The sequence below is a fragment of the Camelus dromedarius genome, chromosome 1 (genome assembly GCF_036321535.1).
Source record: "Camelus dromedarius isolate mCamDro1 chromosome 1, mCamDro1.pat, whole genome shotgun sequence".
Classification (NCBI taxonomy): domain Eukaryota; kingdom Metazoa; phylum Chordata; class Mammalia; order Artiodactyla; family Camelidae; genus Camelus; species Camelus dromedarius.
In genome coordinates this window covers 79,104,872-79,126,485 of record NC_087436.1, presented here as the reverse complement: position 1 = coordinate 79,126,485, position 21,614 = coordinate 79,104,872, and the positions used below count along the sequence as shown (strand labels likewise).

At 38.1% G+C, this 21,614-nt stretch overlaps 1 protein-coding gene across 2 annotated transcripts in view; it reads right to left on the bottom strand.

Annotated features, from left to right (window-relative positions):
• The window catches only part of COPS4 (COP9 signalosome subunit 4), a 29,056-nt gene extending 15,840 nt beyond the window's left edge, over positions 1-13,216 (bottom strand). The window contains exons 1-4 of one of the 2 annotated variants that reach the window (XM_010983620.3): positions 13,068-13,216; positions 5,645-5,724; positions 3,389-3,540; positions 2,414-2,517 (exon numbers count right to left, since the gene is read on the bottom strand). In XM_010983620.3, coding sequence (XP_010981922.1) covers positions 2,414-2,517; positions 3,389-3,540; positions 5,645-5,724; positions 13,068-13,141 — 410 coding nt within the window. In that variant the 5' untranslated portion in view covers positions 13,142-13,216. The remainder of the gene's footprint in view (positions 1-2,413; positions 2,518-3,388; positions 3,541-5,644; positions 5,725-13,067) is intronic. The other variant, XM_010983614.3, reaches the window with a different exon arrangement.
• Positions 13,217-21,614: the final 8,398 nt, after the last annotated feature.

The window sequence follows — 21,614 nt, the reverse complement described above, 5'->3', positions numbered from 1 at the left end:
TATTTCATAAGAACTATAAATATTTTTCAAAATACTTATCAAAGGTAAGATTGCCTGAATAAGAGTTACAAACTATCATCCTAATTTTTTCTAATTGTTTTTCCATCTCATTTTCTCTAGTATCTCAAACCCAACAATCCATTGACCCCATTGTGACACCAAATACTGATACTATAATATTGCTACTGTATTTCTCCCCTTAAAGGCCTCACCTCCCTCCTTACCTAGCTTAACTCCTATGGTCAACATTACAATCATTGAATTGCATATGCATCCATCTCTCTTGTTCTTCTCATGCTGTCATACCTTTGGGGCAAAATCATAACGCTGATTAAGCCTAAGAGTTCACCCACTCCTTTCCTGCAATCATGGAGCTGAACTCTGATGGAGAAAAACACCCAACTAATCTGACTGATCTCATTTTAACGACTACAATCTTCAATTGAGCCCTTAATGCTGCCAAGTATACTACATATTCCTAGTCCACTCACTGTCCCACTCTCCTAGAGAACTTTTTCTGATATTCTTGTACCTTTTCAAACTCACAACTCCAACCACCCCCAACACTTCGAGCTGACGACTCTGACTCCAACTTCACTGGGGACACCGAAGCAATCAGGGCACTCAGACCAACGTTACCACCACGTTACTAATGCCTGCACCCACACACCCTATGTTCCTGGCTGTTACTGTAGATCACTCGGGGCTATTCTGCCCACCAGGGAACACGCAGCAATGTCTAGTCATTTTTGATTGTCACAACTGGGAGTGGTGGTGCTACCAGCACCTAGTGAGTAGAGACCCATGATGCTGCTAAACATCCTCCAACACACAGGACAGCCTCCACAATAAATTATCCATTCTAAAATGCCAACAGTGCCAAGAAAGTCTGAGAAAGTCTGCCATAAACGAACTATCAATGCTCCTATCTAAAGCCTATCCCTCCACTAGATTCTTTCCCCTCTAGTCTACTTCTGCAAGAATCCCCTCTATTTTCCACTGAATTATAAAAGAAAAAACAATCTCAGCCTAACCTCTGCTGTCATCTTCTACCCCATTACTCTGCTCCCTTTTATGAAAACTTCACCAAAGAGTTGCCCATGCTCACCATCTCCAATTCTTCTCTTCCTATTCTCTTTTAGACAACTCCAATCAGGCTTTCACTCTCACCATTTCACCAAAACAGCTTTAGTCAAGGTCACCAATGACCTCCATGTACTGGCTCTTATGGTTAACTTTCAACTTCTCATCTTACTTTACTATCAACACCACGCTGATCACTTACTCCTTCTTGACACATTTTCCTCCTTTGGCTTCTAAGATAGCACACTCCACATTCTTCTGGTTTCCTTCTTACCTCAATGGACCTCTTCACGTCCAAGTGCTTAGTGCTCAGTCGTCTACCTGTATTCCCTCCCCTGGAGATCCCATCCACTCTAAAGGCTTTAAATTCCATCTACACGTCAGTAACTTCCAAGTGTACATCTCTAGTCCAGACCTCTCTCCTCAACTCTAGACTAACATATTCAACTCCCCAGTAAATATCTCCACTCAGTTATCACATGTCAGAAACAGAACTCTTGAGCTTCCCTCAAAACCTCTCCTTTACCACTAAGTAGATAGCAACTCCATTTTTCTAGTGATTCAGACCCAGAATCAAGACTTAACTTGGCTGTTCTTCTTATACTTCATATCCAAGCTGTCAGGAAATCCTTAGCTTTACCTTAAAAACATAGCCAGAATCCAAAATTTCTTACGTCTCCATCTCACCTGCAGTAGTGTATAAGCCTCTTAACTAACGTTCCCTACTTCTATCATTGCATACCCATAGTTTATTCTCAACTCAGTAGTTAGGATGATTTTTTTAAAATACAAGTCAGATCATGTCAGCCCTCTGTACAAAATCCTCCAGTGGCTCCCCCTCATTTCACTGAGAAAAAAGCCAAAGGCCTTACAACAGAATACAAGACCCCACAAAATCTGGTCCCCAGTACTCTCTGATCTCACCCTCTATCGCTCTCCTCTCTGCTCACTCCACTCCACCCACAATGGTCTCCTTGCTCATCTTAAAATACTCCAAGCAGGCTCCCATGTTAGGGCCTTTCCAATAGCCATCCTCTCTAAGAGGTTCTACTGACACTCTTCCTTCAGACAGCTCATGGTCACTCCCTTACCTCCTTCAAGTGTCTGAGAAGGTATCAGGACCCCTCTACCACTCCAATCACTCCATCTAATGGTACATCCTACCCCCAACTTTGCCCCTTTCCTTTTCTCCATAGTACTTATCACCTTCTAACACAGTACAAAATTTATTTATTAAGTTGTTCATTGTTTGTTTTCTGCACTAGAATATAAGGAAAAAAAGTAAGTGAACAATTATATATATCCATCCAATATCCACTATTTACTATACTTTTGTCCTGTTTCCAAAGGAATTCCCACCAACACTTGGGCTGCATTTCTCCAATCTTCTTCTTTTTCATATATGGATGCAAGATGCTGTCTTATGGAAGCAACCTGGAATAGTAGGTATACATGTTAAATTATTTCAACTGATATTAGTAACTAATTAAAATAAATAGATAATAATCTATTGTGACAATGCTCTCATTCAACATATTAAGCAGGCAAGTAAATAATAAAAGTTTACCTAGCCCATCCAAATTTTTCTATGAATTTTGCATTCATAGAATATCAAAATAGTGACCTGAAATAACACATTTCTGCAGTGCGGATTGTGGCAATAATTTAGTTTAAATATTAAGTTTTGCTTTTATGTCACTGCATATATAATGCTGGAGTTCTCCTATGTTCTCAGCCTATTTCACAATTTTATCGATCTTAAAAAGTTGTCTCCAGGGGAGGGTATAGCTCAAGTATTAGAGTGCATGCTTAGCATGCATGAGGTCCTGGGTTCAATCCCCAGTACTTCCTCTAAAAATAAATAAATAAGTAAACCTAATTGCCTCCCCCACAAAAAAAAAAAATTGTCTGAAGAACATTTGCTTCATAAAACCAAACTGTACTATATGAGCAAATGTTAGCTGGACTTAAAACATAATCAATATTTATTTGACTTTACATTGTAAAATGCTGTTTGACACACTATTTGTAAAAATGAAATTGAATTATTATCATCTTTAAAAATTTAACAGTATGTCTCAAAATAATTACTGCTATCTCAAGTTCAAAAATCACTGCTCTAATAAGCCAATGTTTTATAACTATAAATGGAATATAACCTTTAAAAATTGTGAATCACTGTGCTGCAACCTGAAACTTACATAATATTGTACATCAACTATAGCTCAGTTTTTTAAAAAAATCACATAATAAACAGATTCCTAAAAAACAAAACAAAACAAAAATCAATGCTCTAGGTTTTTACCTGCTCCTCAAATGAAATGACTCTAGGCTGGATCTTTTCCAAGGTGAAATGATAGATTTCTTTGGCTGTGCTATCAGGCAGGTTGGGGAGGTGTGTGCAGAAATCAGTCAGCAACTGGCGAGAGATCACGAGGCTGACATTTTCATTGACCACTTGTTAAAAAAGTAAGAGATAAGAAAACATGAGTAACTTACACATTTTCATTAAGCAAGCAATCTTTACCTAAAATTAAAACTAAAAACAATGTATATTAGTATACCCTTCAATGCATTATTCAGGGATTTACACACCCCTATGACCTTACATTATAGGACCAGTTTTCCTTATGCTAAATTATTTAATTATATAATGACTACATCAAAACAGTAAAAATACCACAGCTTTTCTAAGAAACAGAAGTGGTTGAGAAAAAGTTTTAACAGTTGAGAATTTTATATCATTCCTTTCTCTTCTTTACTTTTCTACAGATTGAACGTACAGACACACCTACATTTTTATTTATGTTCTTATATTCCACTGAGCTACAATAAAGAGCTAAAGAAGAAACAGTAAAATAATTGTCATGAAATTTAAACAAAGCGAGTAATGATAGTTACCACCACTTGTACTTTCTCAATAAAGACAACAAATAAGAACTAGATGCACAGACTTATTTAATGACACTGTTTATAAACATTTATAAATTTATAAACATTACGATACATGATTAAGGATAAAAACTGTGGAGCCACACTACTTCCAAACACTCCTGATTACACGCCGTCAGACAAGAAACTTAACTTCTCTGTGCTTCTTCCTCTTCTGCAAAACATGGCCAAGGCTGCTGTGAAGCTTAATGCAATACACATAACTTATGCAATATACATAAAGCACTTTAAACAATACCTAGTGCATAGCACTCAACAAATGTAAGTTATTATTATCACTATTATTACATTTCAGAAAACGTTGTCATGCTTATGAACCACTCCTTGGATAAATTAAGTTTACATCAGTAGTTACTGGGGAAATAAATGATGGTTCAGAACCATTCAGTTGACATAAATGATTTTAACAGTAGACTGCTTTTTTTAGTGGTTCATTGAACTCACAATTTATATAAAGATCAAAAGTTATAAGAAGCACTATTCTTTTGCTACGAAGTGCAAAGTTCTCAATAAAGCCACTCCTAAGGGTTTTTCTGAAACCACTGCCAGTTCGTCTCACATTATTACAGGCCCCAATTTTTTGAGGCAGTAACTTATAGGTCTTGTAACTAACCAGTTTATAATACATAAATTGGAACTGGATGATACTGGATGTGACTGAGAAAATGGTTTCATGACAAGTGCCATTAGGTACCTGTAACTGCTAGAAAGAAATTACTACACAAATTAGCACTTCCCAGGGAAATATAAGTAACTAAGAACTGTAAATCAGAAAACCTAGTTTCTAGTCTAGGTTCTGCCACTGACTAGTTGAATGTCCTTGGAAAAAAGTCACTAATCCTGAGACTCATTTTACAGTACACTTTGTAGGGCTATCTATACCTATACTATTAGTCACAGGGTTATGACAAGGAGCCTGTGTGATGGATAATGTGTGCGAAAGTACACGGTAAACTATAAAGCACTATCAAGTATCATTAACATTGTGAACAAAGAATAAATTCCAACCTGAGTTTTGAGCAATTTTCAAGATAACTGGATATGTTTAAGGTCAAGGAGTGGAGAGAGTGTCTTGAAGTATGGAAATGTCTAGTTCCCATTCAAAAGAACTGTTCTTAGCATTAATAACAGCTAACACTTATCTAGCATTTATCATATGCCAGGTACTGTTCCAAGTACTTTATTATATATACTAACTCATTTAATCTCCCAACAATTCTACAGAGTAGCTATCACATTCCTATTTTATAGACAAGGAAAAGGAGGCACAAAGAGGTTACCTAAGATCACACAGCAAATAAAATAGCAGACCAGGATTTGAATCCAGACTGTTCTCTTTGTCATCATGCTATATCGTCTCTCATCAGTTACTCTATCAGTAACTGTATAAAAACCTTAACTGCAAATGTAACAATGTCTTCACAGTTCATTGAAAAACAATCAAGTATCAAGTTGTAAATAGTATAAGTTCTAAAACCAATCTCAACGTATATTTAATTTAATCTCAATGTAAATTATAATGAAAATTTGATATAAAACAAGGCGTGAACAAGTTTTAAAGTCCTATCTCAGTAATACATGGCAAACATGGAATTTTTATCCCACTTACTTGCTTCCACAAAAGCTTTCAAAGCTTCCAGCTGTTCTGCCCCAGATAACTGAATGGCTTTTTCCAAGATCTGACGATACCTAAAACAATACCAAAAAAAAAAGTGTTCAGAGGGTACTATACCATCTAATACTAACTTTGATGTTTGTTTATTTCTATTTACCCTGGTTTCTTTCATAGTGCTCTAGTTTGTGGTTTTCTTTATAGAACATCATAGATTTTTTTTTTAAGTTTCCAGTCTATCACAAGAAACACAAAGCCTATAATTCAAAGTTCCACTTCTAGTTTTCTTTACAGTATACCACAATTTTTTAGGTTTTCAAGTCCATCACAAAAAGTGAGTCTATAGGTTACTGGATCTGAGGTGCCACTTTTTCTTGAAAGCTTTAGTTTTAAATTTTAAATGTTAATTTTCTTTCAAATGTCTCAAAAAATAAGCTATATTTCCTTCACTTATGTGTTATACAGACACACAAGAAAGTTATTTGAGGTGTCCTAGAACCTTTTCCTTGTGGACCTAATGAATCTTAGGTTATTAACAATAGAATGATGTTGACTAGGCAATGAAGTCAAGTATCAGAGATTAAATGTCTTAGTGTATACAAAATAAACTCCACCACGCCCAGTGTACTGACAGAACATTCTTTATGCTGTCAGTCAGTGCCTATCAATTCTTTATTTGCATTCAGTTCTAATAACTGTTCTGCTAATATTCATGATCACATGAGATTCAAATCAGCATTCTTAAAATGATGGGGAAATGCTAAAAACAAGGACAATACCAATTATTAGGGAATGGCAAATTCCTTCCTAAACTGTAAACTCCATGAAGACAGGGAATTTTGTTTGTTTTGGTCACTACTGTATACATAATGCCTAGAATAGTACTTGGCACATCATAAGCACTCAAACACATAACAGGGTTAGTAACATTTTAATTCTTAAATTGAGTAGTTGGTACATGAGTATTACACTATTCTTTACCCCGTTTGTCTGTCTCAATCATAATATTTATTAAAAGCATTAGTTAATGTATTTTATAAACCTAATTGCAATTATTCAGAACATCATCCAGAATACAGTCAAGAAATAAAAATATACAAATAGGGCCCAAATTCATTCAAATTTATGATGTATATTTGTAGGGCACACTCTCAAGCTACAATTCGGCACTTACTGATTCTCATCTTATACATTATTCGCAAAGCCATTATATTTCTCAAAACCACAATGAATCAAACTGACTTTGATATACTGACAGAAAAGGTACACTGACAGAAAAGACAGCAAACTCCAAAAGAAGAGACAAACTATTCCAAGAAAGCAAGGAAATATTATCAAGCTTTAAAATAAAAATTGTTATTTTTAAAATTGCTACATTTAAGGAATAAAATTCAGTTATCTAAAAAGTCATTTACAGAGACTATCTCATTCTCTCTATATATACACATATATACACATATGCACATATATTTTCCATATCTATATTTATATATTTACTTTATTGTCCTCGGCATGGTTTTAGTTAATATATTCAAAGGTTTATCATTCCTTTTTTGGATTGGATTACTTTTCTTATTCAGATCAAGAATAATAGCTATATCCTCTTACTCTTACATGGCCATAGGTTATTTTATACTAATAATATTATATTCAAAGAGACAATGTCTCACAAAAATTTGCTAATAACTTAAGTTTTAATGTATAGTTTCATAACTTATCAATCACCTAATCTGCACTGGGAACACCAAAAAAAGAAAATCTAAAACAATGGAAAAGAGGGAAAAGTGACTGACGTGGAGAACATGACAAGTACCAGTATTTTTTTCCTTAAGAAATATTATGGAGGAAAATAAATTTAATTAATTAAGGCACCTTGCATCTGTCCTATCCATTTATCATCAAATGTTTATCGAAAATTGATTATCTACATAAACTAAAGTACAAGGTCAATTTCTGATTTCTTGGCACTTGAAAGAAATCTGAAGGTAAATAAAATATGTACACATGAAAATGTACCACAGTCACTATTTAGGATCAAAATGAGCAGAAGAGGTGTGTAGTCACAGATCTTTCACTTACAGTAATGGTGACCTGGATGACCGGACCAGCCCTACTTCAAAAAAAAACAACATAAAAAGCTGAAAGAAATGAAAAACAAAACAAAACAAAACAAAACTTTCAATAGCACAAAATCCTAACAAGAAAGAGTAAACAGAAGAGACTACAGGCACAAAGAGATGAACCACAGCTTCTGCCTGAAAGCATTTGCTGACTGTGGAAAGACAGCAGAAAGGTAGAAAGAGGCACTTCCAGTGGGGCGGATGGAGCGGGCTCAGCTAGGCTCCAGGGTGTTCTGCCATCTGCTGGAAACACTGAGAGGCAAGCTGCAATTTCCAGCGGACTAATGAAACTAGAACAGGGATCTGGGGGGTTTCACCTGCCAAAGGAGGAAACACTAGCACTTTGGAAGTAAGGTTACAAATTCTATTCCAAGGATCATCTAGTAGGTAGACCAATAAATTTGGAAGCCTGGGTCCTAGACTGCTGGCACCTCAGGTGCCTGGCAGAAGGAAATGAAAATCCTCTCTGAAAGGTAACATCACAGGCCTCCAGTTGTTTCTAAAACTACATTTTAAAATAAATTGCCCAACATAGAAGATTACAAGGCACATGACAATATTAGCAAGAATCAACAAAAACAACAGACAATAGCAACAAACAGGGACTCCAGATAAGACTGAAGTACACTTATGTTTATCAACTTTATAGAGAAAAAGACAAGCTTTAAAGTTTCAGCAACAAACTAAGAAACATAAAAAGTGTCATTTGAAGAAAGAATCACCAAAAAACTAAAGAACTAAAAAACACTACTACCAAACTTAAAACTCAGAGGAGTTCTTAACAGCCGACTAGACACATCTGAAGAACTGATAAACTAGAAAGCAGGTCAGAACTTATTCAGAATAAAGCACTGAAATGGAAAGTATAGAAGACAGGGTAAGGCACATAGAGGTCACAGTAAAAAGGCCTAACTAGGGTTTCACTTGGATCCTAGAGGAGAAAACAGAATGGGACAGAGGTAACATTTAAAGAGATATAGCTGAAAACCTCTCAGGACAATGAGAGGACGCAAGCCATTGTTTCAAGAAACAATGAAACTCAACCAGGATAATGGGGCAGAACATTTGCAAAAATTGGCCACAATTCTTTTACTCTCTGTATCTATGCCCCTTTGCAATGTGACTTTGTAGCTCTTCACATTCAGTAGCATTTATTTCCCCACCCTTTGATGTGGGCTTGTTTTAGATCAACAGAATGCAGTAAAAGTAAAGTGCCTGTTCCAAGCCTAGATCTCAAGAGAATTTGTATCTGTCTTTATCTCTTGGAACCTGACTGTTGCCATATGAAGGAGTCCAGGACAATCTATTCGATAATGAGATATGCAGCCCACTCACCTCCACTGCTCCAGCCAACACACAAGCAGAATCTGACCTGCCTACCGGCCTGTAGCTGACTACAGACGCATATGGAGCCCATGTGGAACCAAGACCACATGGAGTAGAGAAGAATCAACAAGCTGGGCCCAGCCCAAACTGCCAATCAAAAGAATGGTGAGCTAAATAAATTATTGCTTTGAGCCACTAAGTTCTGGGGTGGTTTATTTCAGAGCAAAAGCTAACTGACATAGATAAATAAAAACAAATCCACAGACACATCAAAACAAAGCTGCAGAAAATTAAATACAAAATCTTAAAAACAGCTATGTGCTAAAATAATCTTTTAGAGGGGAGAAATAATTTCCTAATGAGGTTGATCTTTAAGCATTCTAAGTATCTGAACTTAGTATTAAGGGGGAAAGAGTAGGGGAAGACAGATATTCTAGGCAAAAAAAAAAAAAAAGAAATCACGACCTGAAATGTAGTCCAGTTTGGTAAGACTAATGTAAGGCCAAAAGGTAGATGTGTTCAGAGTTAAGGGCTATGAGCCAAGCAGATAGACTGTATTCTGGCTTTGTCACTAGCTATGTGACCTCGGAGCTAAATATTTCACCTCTGCACTTCAGTTTTCTCATACGTAATGTAAATAGTATCACCTACTGTTAAGGATTTTAAAATGTAAGTAAAGTTGTGCTTGGCATGTGATAATTTCACACTCTTCCCTGGGAACCATTGAAACTTGTGTGTGGAAATAAAAGAGACCCAGAGAATCTGAGTGAGAAGGGGACTTTGAGGTTATACAGTCTGACCTCAGTTTTGTGTGTGTGTGTGTGTGTGTGCCCTCTATTTTTTGACAATTCTATTCCTGTCTATTATTAGAAAGCTCTGATCCAAAGTCTACCTCTGTGAGGTATAAAAATATATTTTCTTTTCTACAAAACAGCTTTTCTCATAGTCAAGGGTAGCTAAAAGGCCTTCCTCTAACTCCTTTCTCCAGATCAACAGCTTTTTGTAAAAAGAAATGTTTAGATTTCAAAGGCCTGGTATTTCCCTCTGGTTTTTTTCCTCCATGCCACAGAACCGGAAAGGAAAAAAAAAAAAGTCCTATTTATATAGGATTAACTCAACAAAGACCTATAATCCATGACCTCAAACCTGCCCTCAAAGAGATTACATTCTAGTTGGAGAAGCAGAGACGCAAACAGACCAAACAATTAAGTGCTACATTAGAGGTAAATACAGGATGCCAGTTGGCATAGGAAGAGCAACTAACCAGGTCCTCTGTGTGTTGGTAGTTGTTCAGAGAAGGCTTTTTGTGAGAAATAACATCTGAATTGAATTCTGAAGAACCATGTATGTTTTAGCCAAGTGAAGAAGATAAGCAATCACAACAGCTATCTACTCAAATGCTCTCAAGGCTTTTTACTCTTCTTCTAAAACTTTATATGAGATAATTAATACAATTCAAAATATGTACAAACGCAGTCTATATAACTTGCAAATAAGCTTCTCACATGGCTAATTTCTTTTATCAATTTTGGACTACTGTATTATCTCACAGTTACGGCAAAGCATTTCTAATTGAAGTTTTGACAAGAAATGCCATATAGTCTAGTGGGTAAAAAAAATGAGCTTTTTAGGGTAGACAAAGCTGGTTACAAATATAAGCTTTGCACCCTTCCAGCTATTCACTGAGTCAGCCAGTAGCATCAATATTTTAAAAAGGAATTTACTCCATAATTTCTTAATATGGAATCCCCCATTACTCAGCTCCTAACATAAACCCTATAACCACTGATATATTTCAAGATTACTTATCTCGTAAGTACATACCTTATATCACGTAGCTGGCAGAACTGTTTTATTATGAAAATAAATATGACACATTCGTGTCCAGATAAGACCAGATATGCATCTACAGGCAAGGCCAAGACTTTCCTCAGAAAGCACTGGCTATCAGTTATCAAGCACATTATTTCATTTAATCTTCACAACAACCCCATGTAGATTGCTGGCGTCCAATGAATTATGCCTCCCTCTGACCATGCCCCTCTGCAATGTAACTTGACCACTCTTTCCATAAAGAAGTAGACCCCATTTCCCTTCTCCTTGAATCTAGCCTGGTCCTGTGACTTACTTTGACCAGTACTTGAGAACTGATGTCGTGAAACTTCCAAGGGTAGCCTTAAGAGGTCTTGCAGCTTCCACTCTCACCCTCTTGGAACACTCCCATGGCTCTGTAAGGAAGCCTCACTACTAAATCAGAGACAATGTGGAGAGAGACTGAGCCAACAGCCGAATAAGTGAGTCCATGTTAGCCCCATCACCCCAGGTGAGCTGTCAGATGACTGCTCCTGTATGAGTGGGCCCAGACAAGACCAGCAAAGCAGCCCAGTCAACCCAAAGAATCTTGAGAAATTATAGTTGTTTTATACCACTAAGTTCTTGATTTGTTACAGACCAATAAATAACTGAAGCACCCAATAAGATAGATACTACTGTTTATCTGCAATTCAGAGCCGAGGAAGTAAATGCTAGCTTAAGTTCCAGAATTCTGCAAATACATTAAAACTATATCTCTTCTGATAGCTAATACAGATTTTTCTTCAACAAAACAAAAAGGAGAAAGCAAGCACAGGAGAAAAAAAAAAGCCAGTTTTACTTTCATCCAAATCTATTCAAATTACATGCAAAAAACGATTGAGCCATGGGACACATTCAACTTATTTCCAACCCAGGGAATAAGTCAATATGCATTTGTTAATTGCTTAATAAAATAACAGTAACAATGACAATCTTGAGGTTCTAAGTGTCAGGCACTGTTCTAAGTGCTATGTGTGATAAAAGTGTATATGCAAACACATATTCATATGTTCCCAGACAGAATGAGTTCCATAGTTATACAATTTTCCTGAGAGGGAAATGGTCGCACAAAGTAGTTAAGCTCAAGATACACAGCTAAATTTCCCACTGATAAAAGTAGATTGCATTTACCACCAGATGCACTACAGCCTACATAGAACAGTCAATGCTTCAAAGTCCAGGTTAGAGCAGACATATCCTATGAATATAGATCAAAGTCATCTCAGCTGTCATGCTGTAAATAGGATCAACATGAAAAGCATACTTTAAACAGAATGCCTGTTCATTACAACAGAACAGCTCTCCGAAACCCACAGAGAAAACGGACAATTTATCTGTCTATGTATCTGTCTGTTTATCTATCTATAATTAACACTGTTGAATAACTGCTTGTAGGCCAGGCATATGTCACAAATTTTAAGTTGGAGTAGATCTAAGCCTTCTACGTAAATTCCGACAAAATTCCTAAACAATCCAGATTCCTGCAAATATCGCTACTCTAGATATGCTGACCCACGTTATGGTGACATTCTGCCTACGTGCCCTTCTTCAGAGTTGGTGGAGGAGACCGAGTATCCAAAACACAAGAACCTACAGAAGAAGATGGTTCGAGTGGTTCTGGACGACATGATAGCGGCCATACCTCCTCAGCCCCCGTCAGCCTCAAGAAGCCATCTCCCTGGCAAACTCTGCACCAAGATCCCAGAATACAAATTTCCCTCAATCAAAAAGAAAAGAAGAGAAAGTAGTGGAAAAGAGAGGCCAGAATTCGGTGTGAGAGGCTGGCCAGAGAAGGGAAGGGGCATCAGGGAAGGCTTAGAAGGCCAAGAGAGCAGGCGTCCGAAAGACCGCGCTTCCAGAATCTTAAGGGACTGGAAAGGAGGCCACCAAAAATTGAGTAAGTTGACAGTCACCCCAGATCTATGGTCCCGAGGGCTCCCTGCACAAGGTCCCCTCCAGTTTTCTGCTGCTCCCAACATTTGCCTTCACAACCAACCTCAGGCCCGCCCCCTCGGTCGGCAGGCCCGCTCCTAGCCTCACATTCGAAAGGCGCGGTCAACCCAAGGAAAGCAAGTCTCTGGCTTCACTCCCCACCTCCCAGGCCCCTGAGAAATACTCACTTGCCCGCCAGATCTTTATGAGAACCACTCGAATTCATGAGCTGGCCCAAATCTTGTCGCACGGCCGCCGCCATCTTTCTCCCAGCTCAGCGGAGGCTGCGGGAACCTCTCGCTGCCAAAAGAAAACGAGTGTAGTCCTCCAAAGTGCAGCCAGAGGGAACCCGAGATGCCACAGAGTAGCGTCTGTGTGGGCCAGAGCGCCGAGTGTGGGAGCCGGCATTAGGCCCGCCCCCAGGTTTGAGTGGCAGGAAGCTCCACTCCTCAAGTCTTAGGCCCGCCCGGCTTATCCCATACGCTCAGGCTCGCACGCTCCCACTTCGGATTGGCGGATGAACTCCAAGGGACTGTGTCGCTTGTGCAACCCCAGTAAGTGCCCAAGACGCAAAACTACTGCGTTTTTGTCAGGTTCCGTGTCTCACGTCTATGGTTTGCCGTCCCTTTAAGGCAGCCCTCAAACTACCCGAGGTAAAGAACGAGTTGTTTTTGTTTACAATTCACCACAGACCGGTACTTTGTTGAAGTACAATAAAAAATATCTCCATTCCCCTTCCCACTCCGCACCCTTTACATAGGTTGATTATACACCCCAGTTTGTCTGGGACAGTGCCATTTTCCATCTGTTGTCCTGGAGCAGTAGTTAATAGCATGTCCTTTCACTCTAGAAACTGCTCCATGTGGATGACAAATTATATGATCACCTTACCTTGACATGTAATTTTATTTACTATGTATGCATCCTTAACAGAATTTCTGTCTGCAAAAACAAGCAAATAAATGTAAAAATTTATCTATTTTTTCTAGCTTTCACAAAAGATAACACACCATATCATTTTTCTGCTCTTGACTGTTTCACTCTTTCAGAAGATTTTACCACGTAAGTCCAGAAAGCTTAAGTCCAGAGAGCTTCTTCATTCTTTTTTTAGACCTGGAGAGTATTTCATATAATTCGGGGATGCCATGGTTTATTTAATCCCCATAGCTAGACGCTTAGGTTATTTTTAGTCAATCAACCAATGTTGCAATGAATAACCTTGTACACACATTGTTTTATATGTGTACAGGTAGAATACATTCCAAGAAGAGAGTCAAAGGTACTTACAGTTTTGATAGATACTGCCAAATTGCACTTTATAAGGATGGTACCATTTTGCCTTCCAAGCAGCAATACATAAGAGTGCAAACTTCTACAAATTTGCCTACATATATGTCAAAAATACGAAAGGATGTCAAACTTGAATTTTTGTCACTTGACATGTGAAAAATAGCATGTTCCCTCTACTGGGAAGGGAAAAGAAAAGAAGACCAGAAACAAGGAAATTCTTCGAGAAAGTAATGTGGAGAGTACCACATCAATTCATCTCTCACTCCCTTGGCAAAAACTTAGAAATGACCATTCCTATCAACAGTGAGACTGGAAATTTAGTTTCCTTTTGCCCAGGAAAAAGGAAAGGATAATTTTAGAAGGACAATCAGCAGTCTCTACTACCATCTGTCCCTCCGACCATAATATTTGTGTGTATCCTTCTTACAGTAGAACATTCTCACCCCTAAAGAAGAGAATTCAGTTTCCCATTCAGTTTCTCTACCAACTTAAAAATCCAGAATATCTGATGGAGTATAACCCTCTCCATCAGGTTGGGATGTGGCTTTTCATAGTCCAGACACATGTACATTATAGAACAAATTTTCTGCCTTATGCCATACAAAACAGTAGTGGAGCAGAAACAGGGTAACCAGTTACAACTCATAGAAAGTAAGAGTGGAAAACACACAACAGTTACTTGTCTATAACAATGGTAAAATCCTGGGCAGGAATTATAAACATCCACTACCTTGGTTAGACCCTAGTTGTGCATTTCGAGAAGATGTTGATCGTTCACTGTATTCCATGGGTCCAAACTTTTCACTCTGAATACAAGTTATCTGAATGTTGCCAGGTATGCCCTCTTAAGGGAAATGCTTTAGAGCTTGAACAATTGAGGGCATTTTTAGGCCAGGTTTTTCCAGTGTTTTTTTAAAACATAATTTTATTGACTATTCTGCAAACTCTGTTTGCTTACAGACAGTCTCAGGTGCCAGTGACCACACCCAAAGTTGTTTCTAGAAGCAGTCATTAAATCTGCCCTGTTTACTGACTTCCACACTTAACCTGTTCTTAACATCTTTTGAATGATGGCAACCTTGAATTATCTGAAACAATAAAATATGTGAGAAGAGAACTCTGTTAGTTTGACTTTTGCTTCAACTTATCTTTGTTTTCTACTGTTTTTTATTTATTTGTGTTTTCCAAAAAGTCTTAATGGGTTCCAAGAAATCTCTAAGCCAAGTCTTCTCTTCTGTTTTTTCTTTTCTTTTCTTTTCTTTTCTTTTGTATTAGGTTTAAAACACTTGGCTTTTTCAACTTAGTGAAGCACCACAATTTCTGGACATTGTACTCCCTGTTTGCCCCAACTTCAAACTTTACTTGTAATACAAAAAGAAGACAAAAAGAAGTAGCCACACACACAAATTGGCTCTTTCCAGATACCTCCACTAGAGCTACAAGCTAGGGAAGAAGGTTATCTGTCTTCCTAGTTATTGCAGGCATCAATTTTACTAAATTTTTTGACATGACAAGCCCTCCCCTTTCCAGACTGCTTATTACCCTGGCCTAACCTCTCAGAGAATACTGCGTATTTTTAGATTTTGCTCATAGCAGTGAGAAAAACAAACCTGGACGGCACTGGAAGCTTGTTCTCTCCCTCTTTTCAGTTACTTAGCAAGAAACTAGCTAAGCACATCTGAGTTAAGGGAAGTGCACAAATCCTAGTTCTTTTTTACCAGGTAAAACTTTGGGTCCCAGCCCTGACTTACTGAGTCAAAGTTGTCATGTTTACAAAATCCATCTGGTAATTCTTGCACATTAAAGCTTGAGTAGCACTGCTCTGGGTGATGTCACCGCTGGTATATGAGCTCTTCTCATCAGACTCTTACTTAGTAAGGCCGTTTCTCTGTTCAGGAATCTCCCATTTTTACGTAATCAACTAGGTGGTCTCTAGCCCCTCACGGTTTCCCTACTAATATGCAAAGGAAGTCATCCTGGGGTCCTTTTCCTAGCTCATCTTCCACTCTACATCCCATGTGCCCAGCTCAAATATGTTATAAAAGTCAAAAAAAATTAAATAAAAAGCATAAGTGAGTGTACATATTCTGCTGCTTTCTGAGCACTAATCTTTACTCTGAATTTTTTCCATATGTTGTTAGTGCCATGTATCAAAATTGTTCTTGAATCGTCTCGTGTTTCCCAGCCTAGTTCCCAGAATCAGCCATTTCTCCAAAAAGCCTTTGTTCCTTTAGTTCCTTTTAGGAATGAGATTTACAGATAACAATCTGAGTGCTAGGGATGCTCATTGCTACCATGCTGGTCATTTGGGAACCTTTTCATAGGCTAGAGCTAGGACATATATACATATTTTAAGGCTAAAATAACTCATGAGTTTATAATGATACTTCCAATTCCAATTTGGGTGGTTTTACTTAACCTCTTCTCTACTACATCTGTATCTCCTGACTTCCACATCCAAAACCCTGGCCCACAATATATAGGAGATCACAGACTCAGAATTTTCCATAATTCATTTCATTCATCCCACATTATATACACAATGGCCTCAGAATACACTAAAGCGAACACTTTCAATATGATTGCCAAAAAGAGTTCAGTATTTTCCTGCCATTCCTTGCCCCATTTCCTCTTATTTTTCTTAATTGTACACATCTATATTGTGAGCACACACAGCCATTACAAATGGTACTTTCTTGCTTTTAAGCCTAATTTAGTCTTAGTTCTGTAAGTAGTTCATATTTAATGCTCACCATCAGCTCTTCTATCGATAGCTCTCTGATCCTTTTGGTTGTCTGAAGTTAGTTCTTTAAAAGGTTTCTCAGGAAGTATTCAAGGAAACCACATTCTTAGTAACATCTTCTGTCTCTTGTGTTTGAAAATCAGGTTTGTTAGATATAATCAACCTTGCGTCACTTTTCCTGACTGTACCACATCTTAAGTGTGGTACTCTATTTTCTTGTGGCATAAAGCGTTGCTGAAAAATATCTCATACTAGACTATGTGCTGATGTTGGTCATTCTGGGTCAATATTCTCAGGTACACAGTGTGCTCTTTCCATATGTAGTTTTCATTTTTTTTTTTTTTGGCAAAACCTTATCTATAATTATAATATCTTACACTTGTTCTATTATTTTGGTTTCTTTCTTCAGAAACTACTGTTATCTATATGTTAAACCAGAAGATCTACCTATTTTCAATGTTAGTCACCTTTCCTCAAAATCTTTTTATTTCCTTTTTCACATATTTTTATTTTTAAAAATTTCTTCCTTTTCACTATATTTCTCACGAAGCATTATCTGCCATTTTTATTTTCTCCCGGTTTCCTTCTACTTTAGTCTTCATTTCTAATGTGATTTTTTTTCTAATTATTTCCTGAGTTCTACCACTTATTCTGGGTGTTCCTAATTTTATTGTGTTATCCTATCATGTCCTATATCATTTCCTTTTCAATTTAACTCATGAGAAAAGTGTATTAAAGCTTAAAAAAAAAGTATCTCATCTTCTTTTCAATTTAGCTAGTGATTACTTTCCCTTTTCTGACATTCACAATCAAACGTTTTTTCTCTAATAATATATGAGAACCAGTTGTCAGTCATTTCCTTCCTTCTAGACACTTTAGTCCCCAATTGGCTTTTTACTACACCTCAGTAAAAGAGAGTCTTAAGAATATTTTCACTTCCACACCTTGCACTCCTAGTGGAGACTTTCAGAACATAAGGAGTGCATGTTCTGCTCCTTCCACCTCCACTTAATTCCTAAGTTTCACTGAGAAAAGTTGGTATTTTTGTTCTGTTTCACCAAGTATTTTGTTTCCCTTTGCAGTACCTCTCTTGTAGTTTAGGGCTCCTCAATTTTCCTCTTGTGTTATAATTCCCAGTTACATTGTTATTATTCACTTTCACTGCTATATAAATTCAAAGTAAATTACTCATCACAATTTCCCTTTCTCTTCATCTTTCCTGTCTTGATATGAGGTCTCTGTTCCAATTGTTTTATTGTTTGGTAGTATTTACCCTTAAGTGGCCTGTTAAATGCTGTGCATGGATAACATACTTGTGAATCCGTGCCTACTCAGAAATATTTATCATCCTGACAGTTGATGGGATTTCGGCTGATCTGCTGTCATTTTCCCTCAGTGACCTGCAAATGTTATTCCACCATCTTCTAGCTACCAGGATTTCAGATAAGTCCAATGCCAGTGATCTCTCTCTCTCTCTTTCTCCCCTCCCTCCTATCCATCTCCTTCTCTCCTCCTCTGTCTTTCTCTTCCTCCTTTCCTCCTTCTCTTCCTCTCTCCTCCATTCTGTCTCTCCCCCTTTTTTCCCTTTCTCTCTCCTTCTTTCTTCTCTTTGAGAGACTAAATATGCAAACAGGCAATGGGAGACCATATAGAAAAATAAAACTCTGACTCATAACCCGTAGCACCAGTCCAAGAAATCAACTCACTATCTGCAGCAACCATCCCAGGATACATGCAACAACATGAATGAATCTCAAAAGCAATATGCTGAATGAAAGAAACCAGATATATATATATATATATTTATGTATATAAATGTTCCATTTACATGAAGTTCTAAATTATAAAAAAAAAAAAGCTAATCTATGGTGGTAGAAAATCTGAACTTACTGGAGGAGGGGGAAATGGAAAAGGGTAGGAATTTACTGGGAAGTAGCAGGAGGTGATAGAAATGTTCTAGAGGGAGGGTATAGCTCAAAATGCTAGAGTGCATGCTTAGCATGCACAAGGTCTTGGGTTCAATCCCCAGTACCTCCTCTAAAAAATAAATAAATGAATGTAATTACCTCTCTCACCCCCCAAAAAAAAACTTTAAAAAAAAGAAGATTTTAACGAAAAAGAAATGTTCCATATGTTGGTAGGAGTGTGGGTTACATGGGGTATACGGATTTATCAAAGTTTATCAAACTATACACTTAAGATCTGTGCATTTCCCTGAATGTAAAACCTTAAAAAGGGAACACACATACACAATTAATAATTAATAAATAAAAAGGGGACACAATCATGCTTTTTGTTCCATAGTCTTGTGTGTATGTGTTGAATTTAGTCTTCTGTTTAGATATGTACATATTTTATTATTTATGTGCTTATATATTTATTGATGTATTTTATGCTTTTATTTATGTATTTATTTATGGTTTAAGTTGTCTTCTCTTTTTCTAGTAGTTTCAAGGCTAGTACTCATACAGCCTCAGAGAAAAAGAAGTTCCAACAAAACCCTTACGCTTCCCCAAATCTCCTCTAGTGTCAAGATGACCAGCAAATCCTCTCAGGACAGTGCCAGTACAGATCTGATCTTTCTACTTCAAGGTCCATGGATCTTCACAGGCTACACTCTCTTCATTACCCACTGTGTTCTGATTCTCTTTCCTTTCTATCTCTAGGCTCACCATAACCTGAGGCTTCATTCGTGCCATCTGGTGCCCACCCTGTCTGTCTGCTGTTCTCATGTGTTCATGTTTCAAGTGGAATCATATAGTTGAAAGCAGGTAAAAGAGGTGTGCTAGCCTGACTGATTTTTGTAAACCACCTGGTACCCAGAACTGTGTGCTTTGTGTTAACTAGGCACTCAAAGAAAATTTGTTAAATTGAGTGAATAACATAGTTGGATAAATAGGAGACCTCGAAAATCCCAGCATGTTGAATGTGATGTTGTTTCCGTCTCAACCTCCCTTCCCTGAGAGTCTTCACCCATCCCTTGAGGAACAACAAGGTTTGCTGACTTTTCCCATCAATTTAAGTGCTAAAATCAAGGCGTTTACAACTCTCAGGGCTGGGTAGGAACTAACATCAGTAAGGTGGAAAAGATGATGCAAATCTGCCACGAACTGTGGCAACAAGCAGAAGCAGATAGTTAAACTCAGGTTATAAAGCAAGAGATCTGAGAGCTAATAAGATGAGTAGGAAAGGGTAGGTTAAGAGTGTAAGTGGAAGGACTGTCCTGGGTGAAAACTGTGATGAGCACTGTGGTCCAACAATAGAGACCCTCAGACTCTTTTAATAAAATAACACCTGGAGGACTTTCAGCATCTGCCGAGATGTAGAGAGCTGGAAAGAGCACTGCTCTCGCCACACAGCAATAAGCTAGGTCATCTACAAAATTATAACTTTTATTAAACCAATCAAAGACCTGCGATTATAGGGCAACCAACTAGCCTGAAATGTAAGGAAAGGCTTGTGCTTCTAAACACAGATGAGATGCGAGCACTGGGTCATCTGTGGCAGAGCATGGGAAGGAAGACGGGGCAGCCATGCAAGCAGGAAGGAAGACTTCTGCTAAATTTTTAAATAAATTGCTAAAGAAAAAGTGTGCGCTGGCATGCTTGTAGGGAGCCATGATTATAAGTGGATTCACATCACATCCACTCTCAGTCTGGTCTCCTGGGACCCCCCAGTGGGTAGCCAGGACAAAGACTGGGGGCAGGGTGGAAGGTAAGAGACAGACTCCTGGGTCCTACAAGCCTAGAAGAGAGGAGTGGCTGCCATTGTAGGAAAGGCAGGAGAAAACCCAGTCCCTTCTCCCCTAAGGAAGGAAAGACTTGAACTGATGGGAAAAGGCAGCAAACCTTGCTATTCCTCAAGGGATGGGTGAAGACACAATGCAGCTGGAGGAATAGGGAAAAGAGGCGGGGAAACCATTCTAATCCTGGGAGAGGGACTGGAAACTGTCTAGGGGACAGATTCAACCTTGCAGATAAAACGTAGTGCATGGGAAGAAATACTCTTCCTCTGCAGCTGATATTTGTGTGTTGCGTGTATTATGTCTACGTATGATACTAGGTGACAGCCACTGGAAGGCAAGCCTATGAACTAAGGCAAGACCTTGAGAATGGCCGTGTGGAGAGGAAGAAAGAGCCAGCTTCGTTGATGATATCTTTTCTCTGCTGAACTATCCTGGAAAATTTCTCTACCATTTATTTTATGAGCTATGCAGAGTGTTATGAAATATATAAGCTATTTTTACCTGGGCTTTCTATGACTTGCAGCTGAAAGCTGCCTAGTTACTGTCCTTAGTCATTTACAACTATGTAGCAGATAGCTTTGTGGGTAGCTTTGTGAGTTCACAGGCCTCAGGCCAGGGCCATCTCAAGAATTTTTACATTGGAAGAACAAAGAACAGCAGTTTGATTGGAATAAGGAGGTGAATGCTATGTGAACAGAGCAGTTTACAGAAGACTGATGAGTCATTTGTCTTCCTCAAAGAAAGGGGTTGTTTTCATGGAGATTATAAAGGGTGAAAGTGTTCTAATCTCCTCCCAGGCTACACCTATGTAGGCCCATGTACAAGGTGTCTTCACATCGCCTCTTCTGGTAGTTTGGATCAATGCCCTCAATTCTTCATTCCCTCTCTGTGCTAGAACTGGTAATACACCTACACCCTGTGCCATGTACCTTCTACCTCACTAGTGTAGAAAGGAAT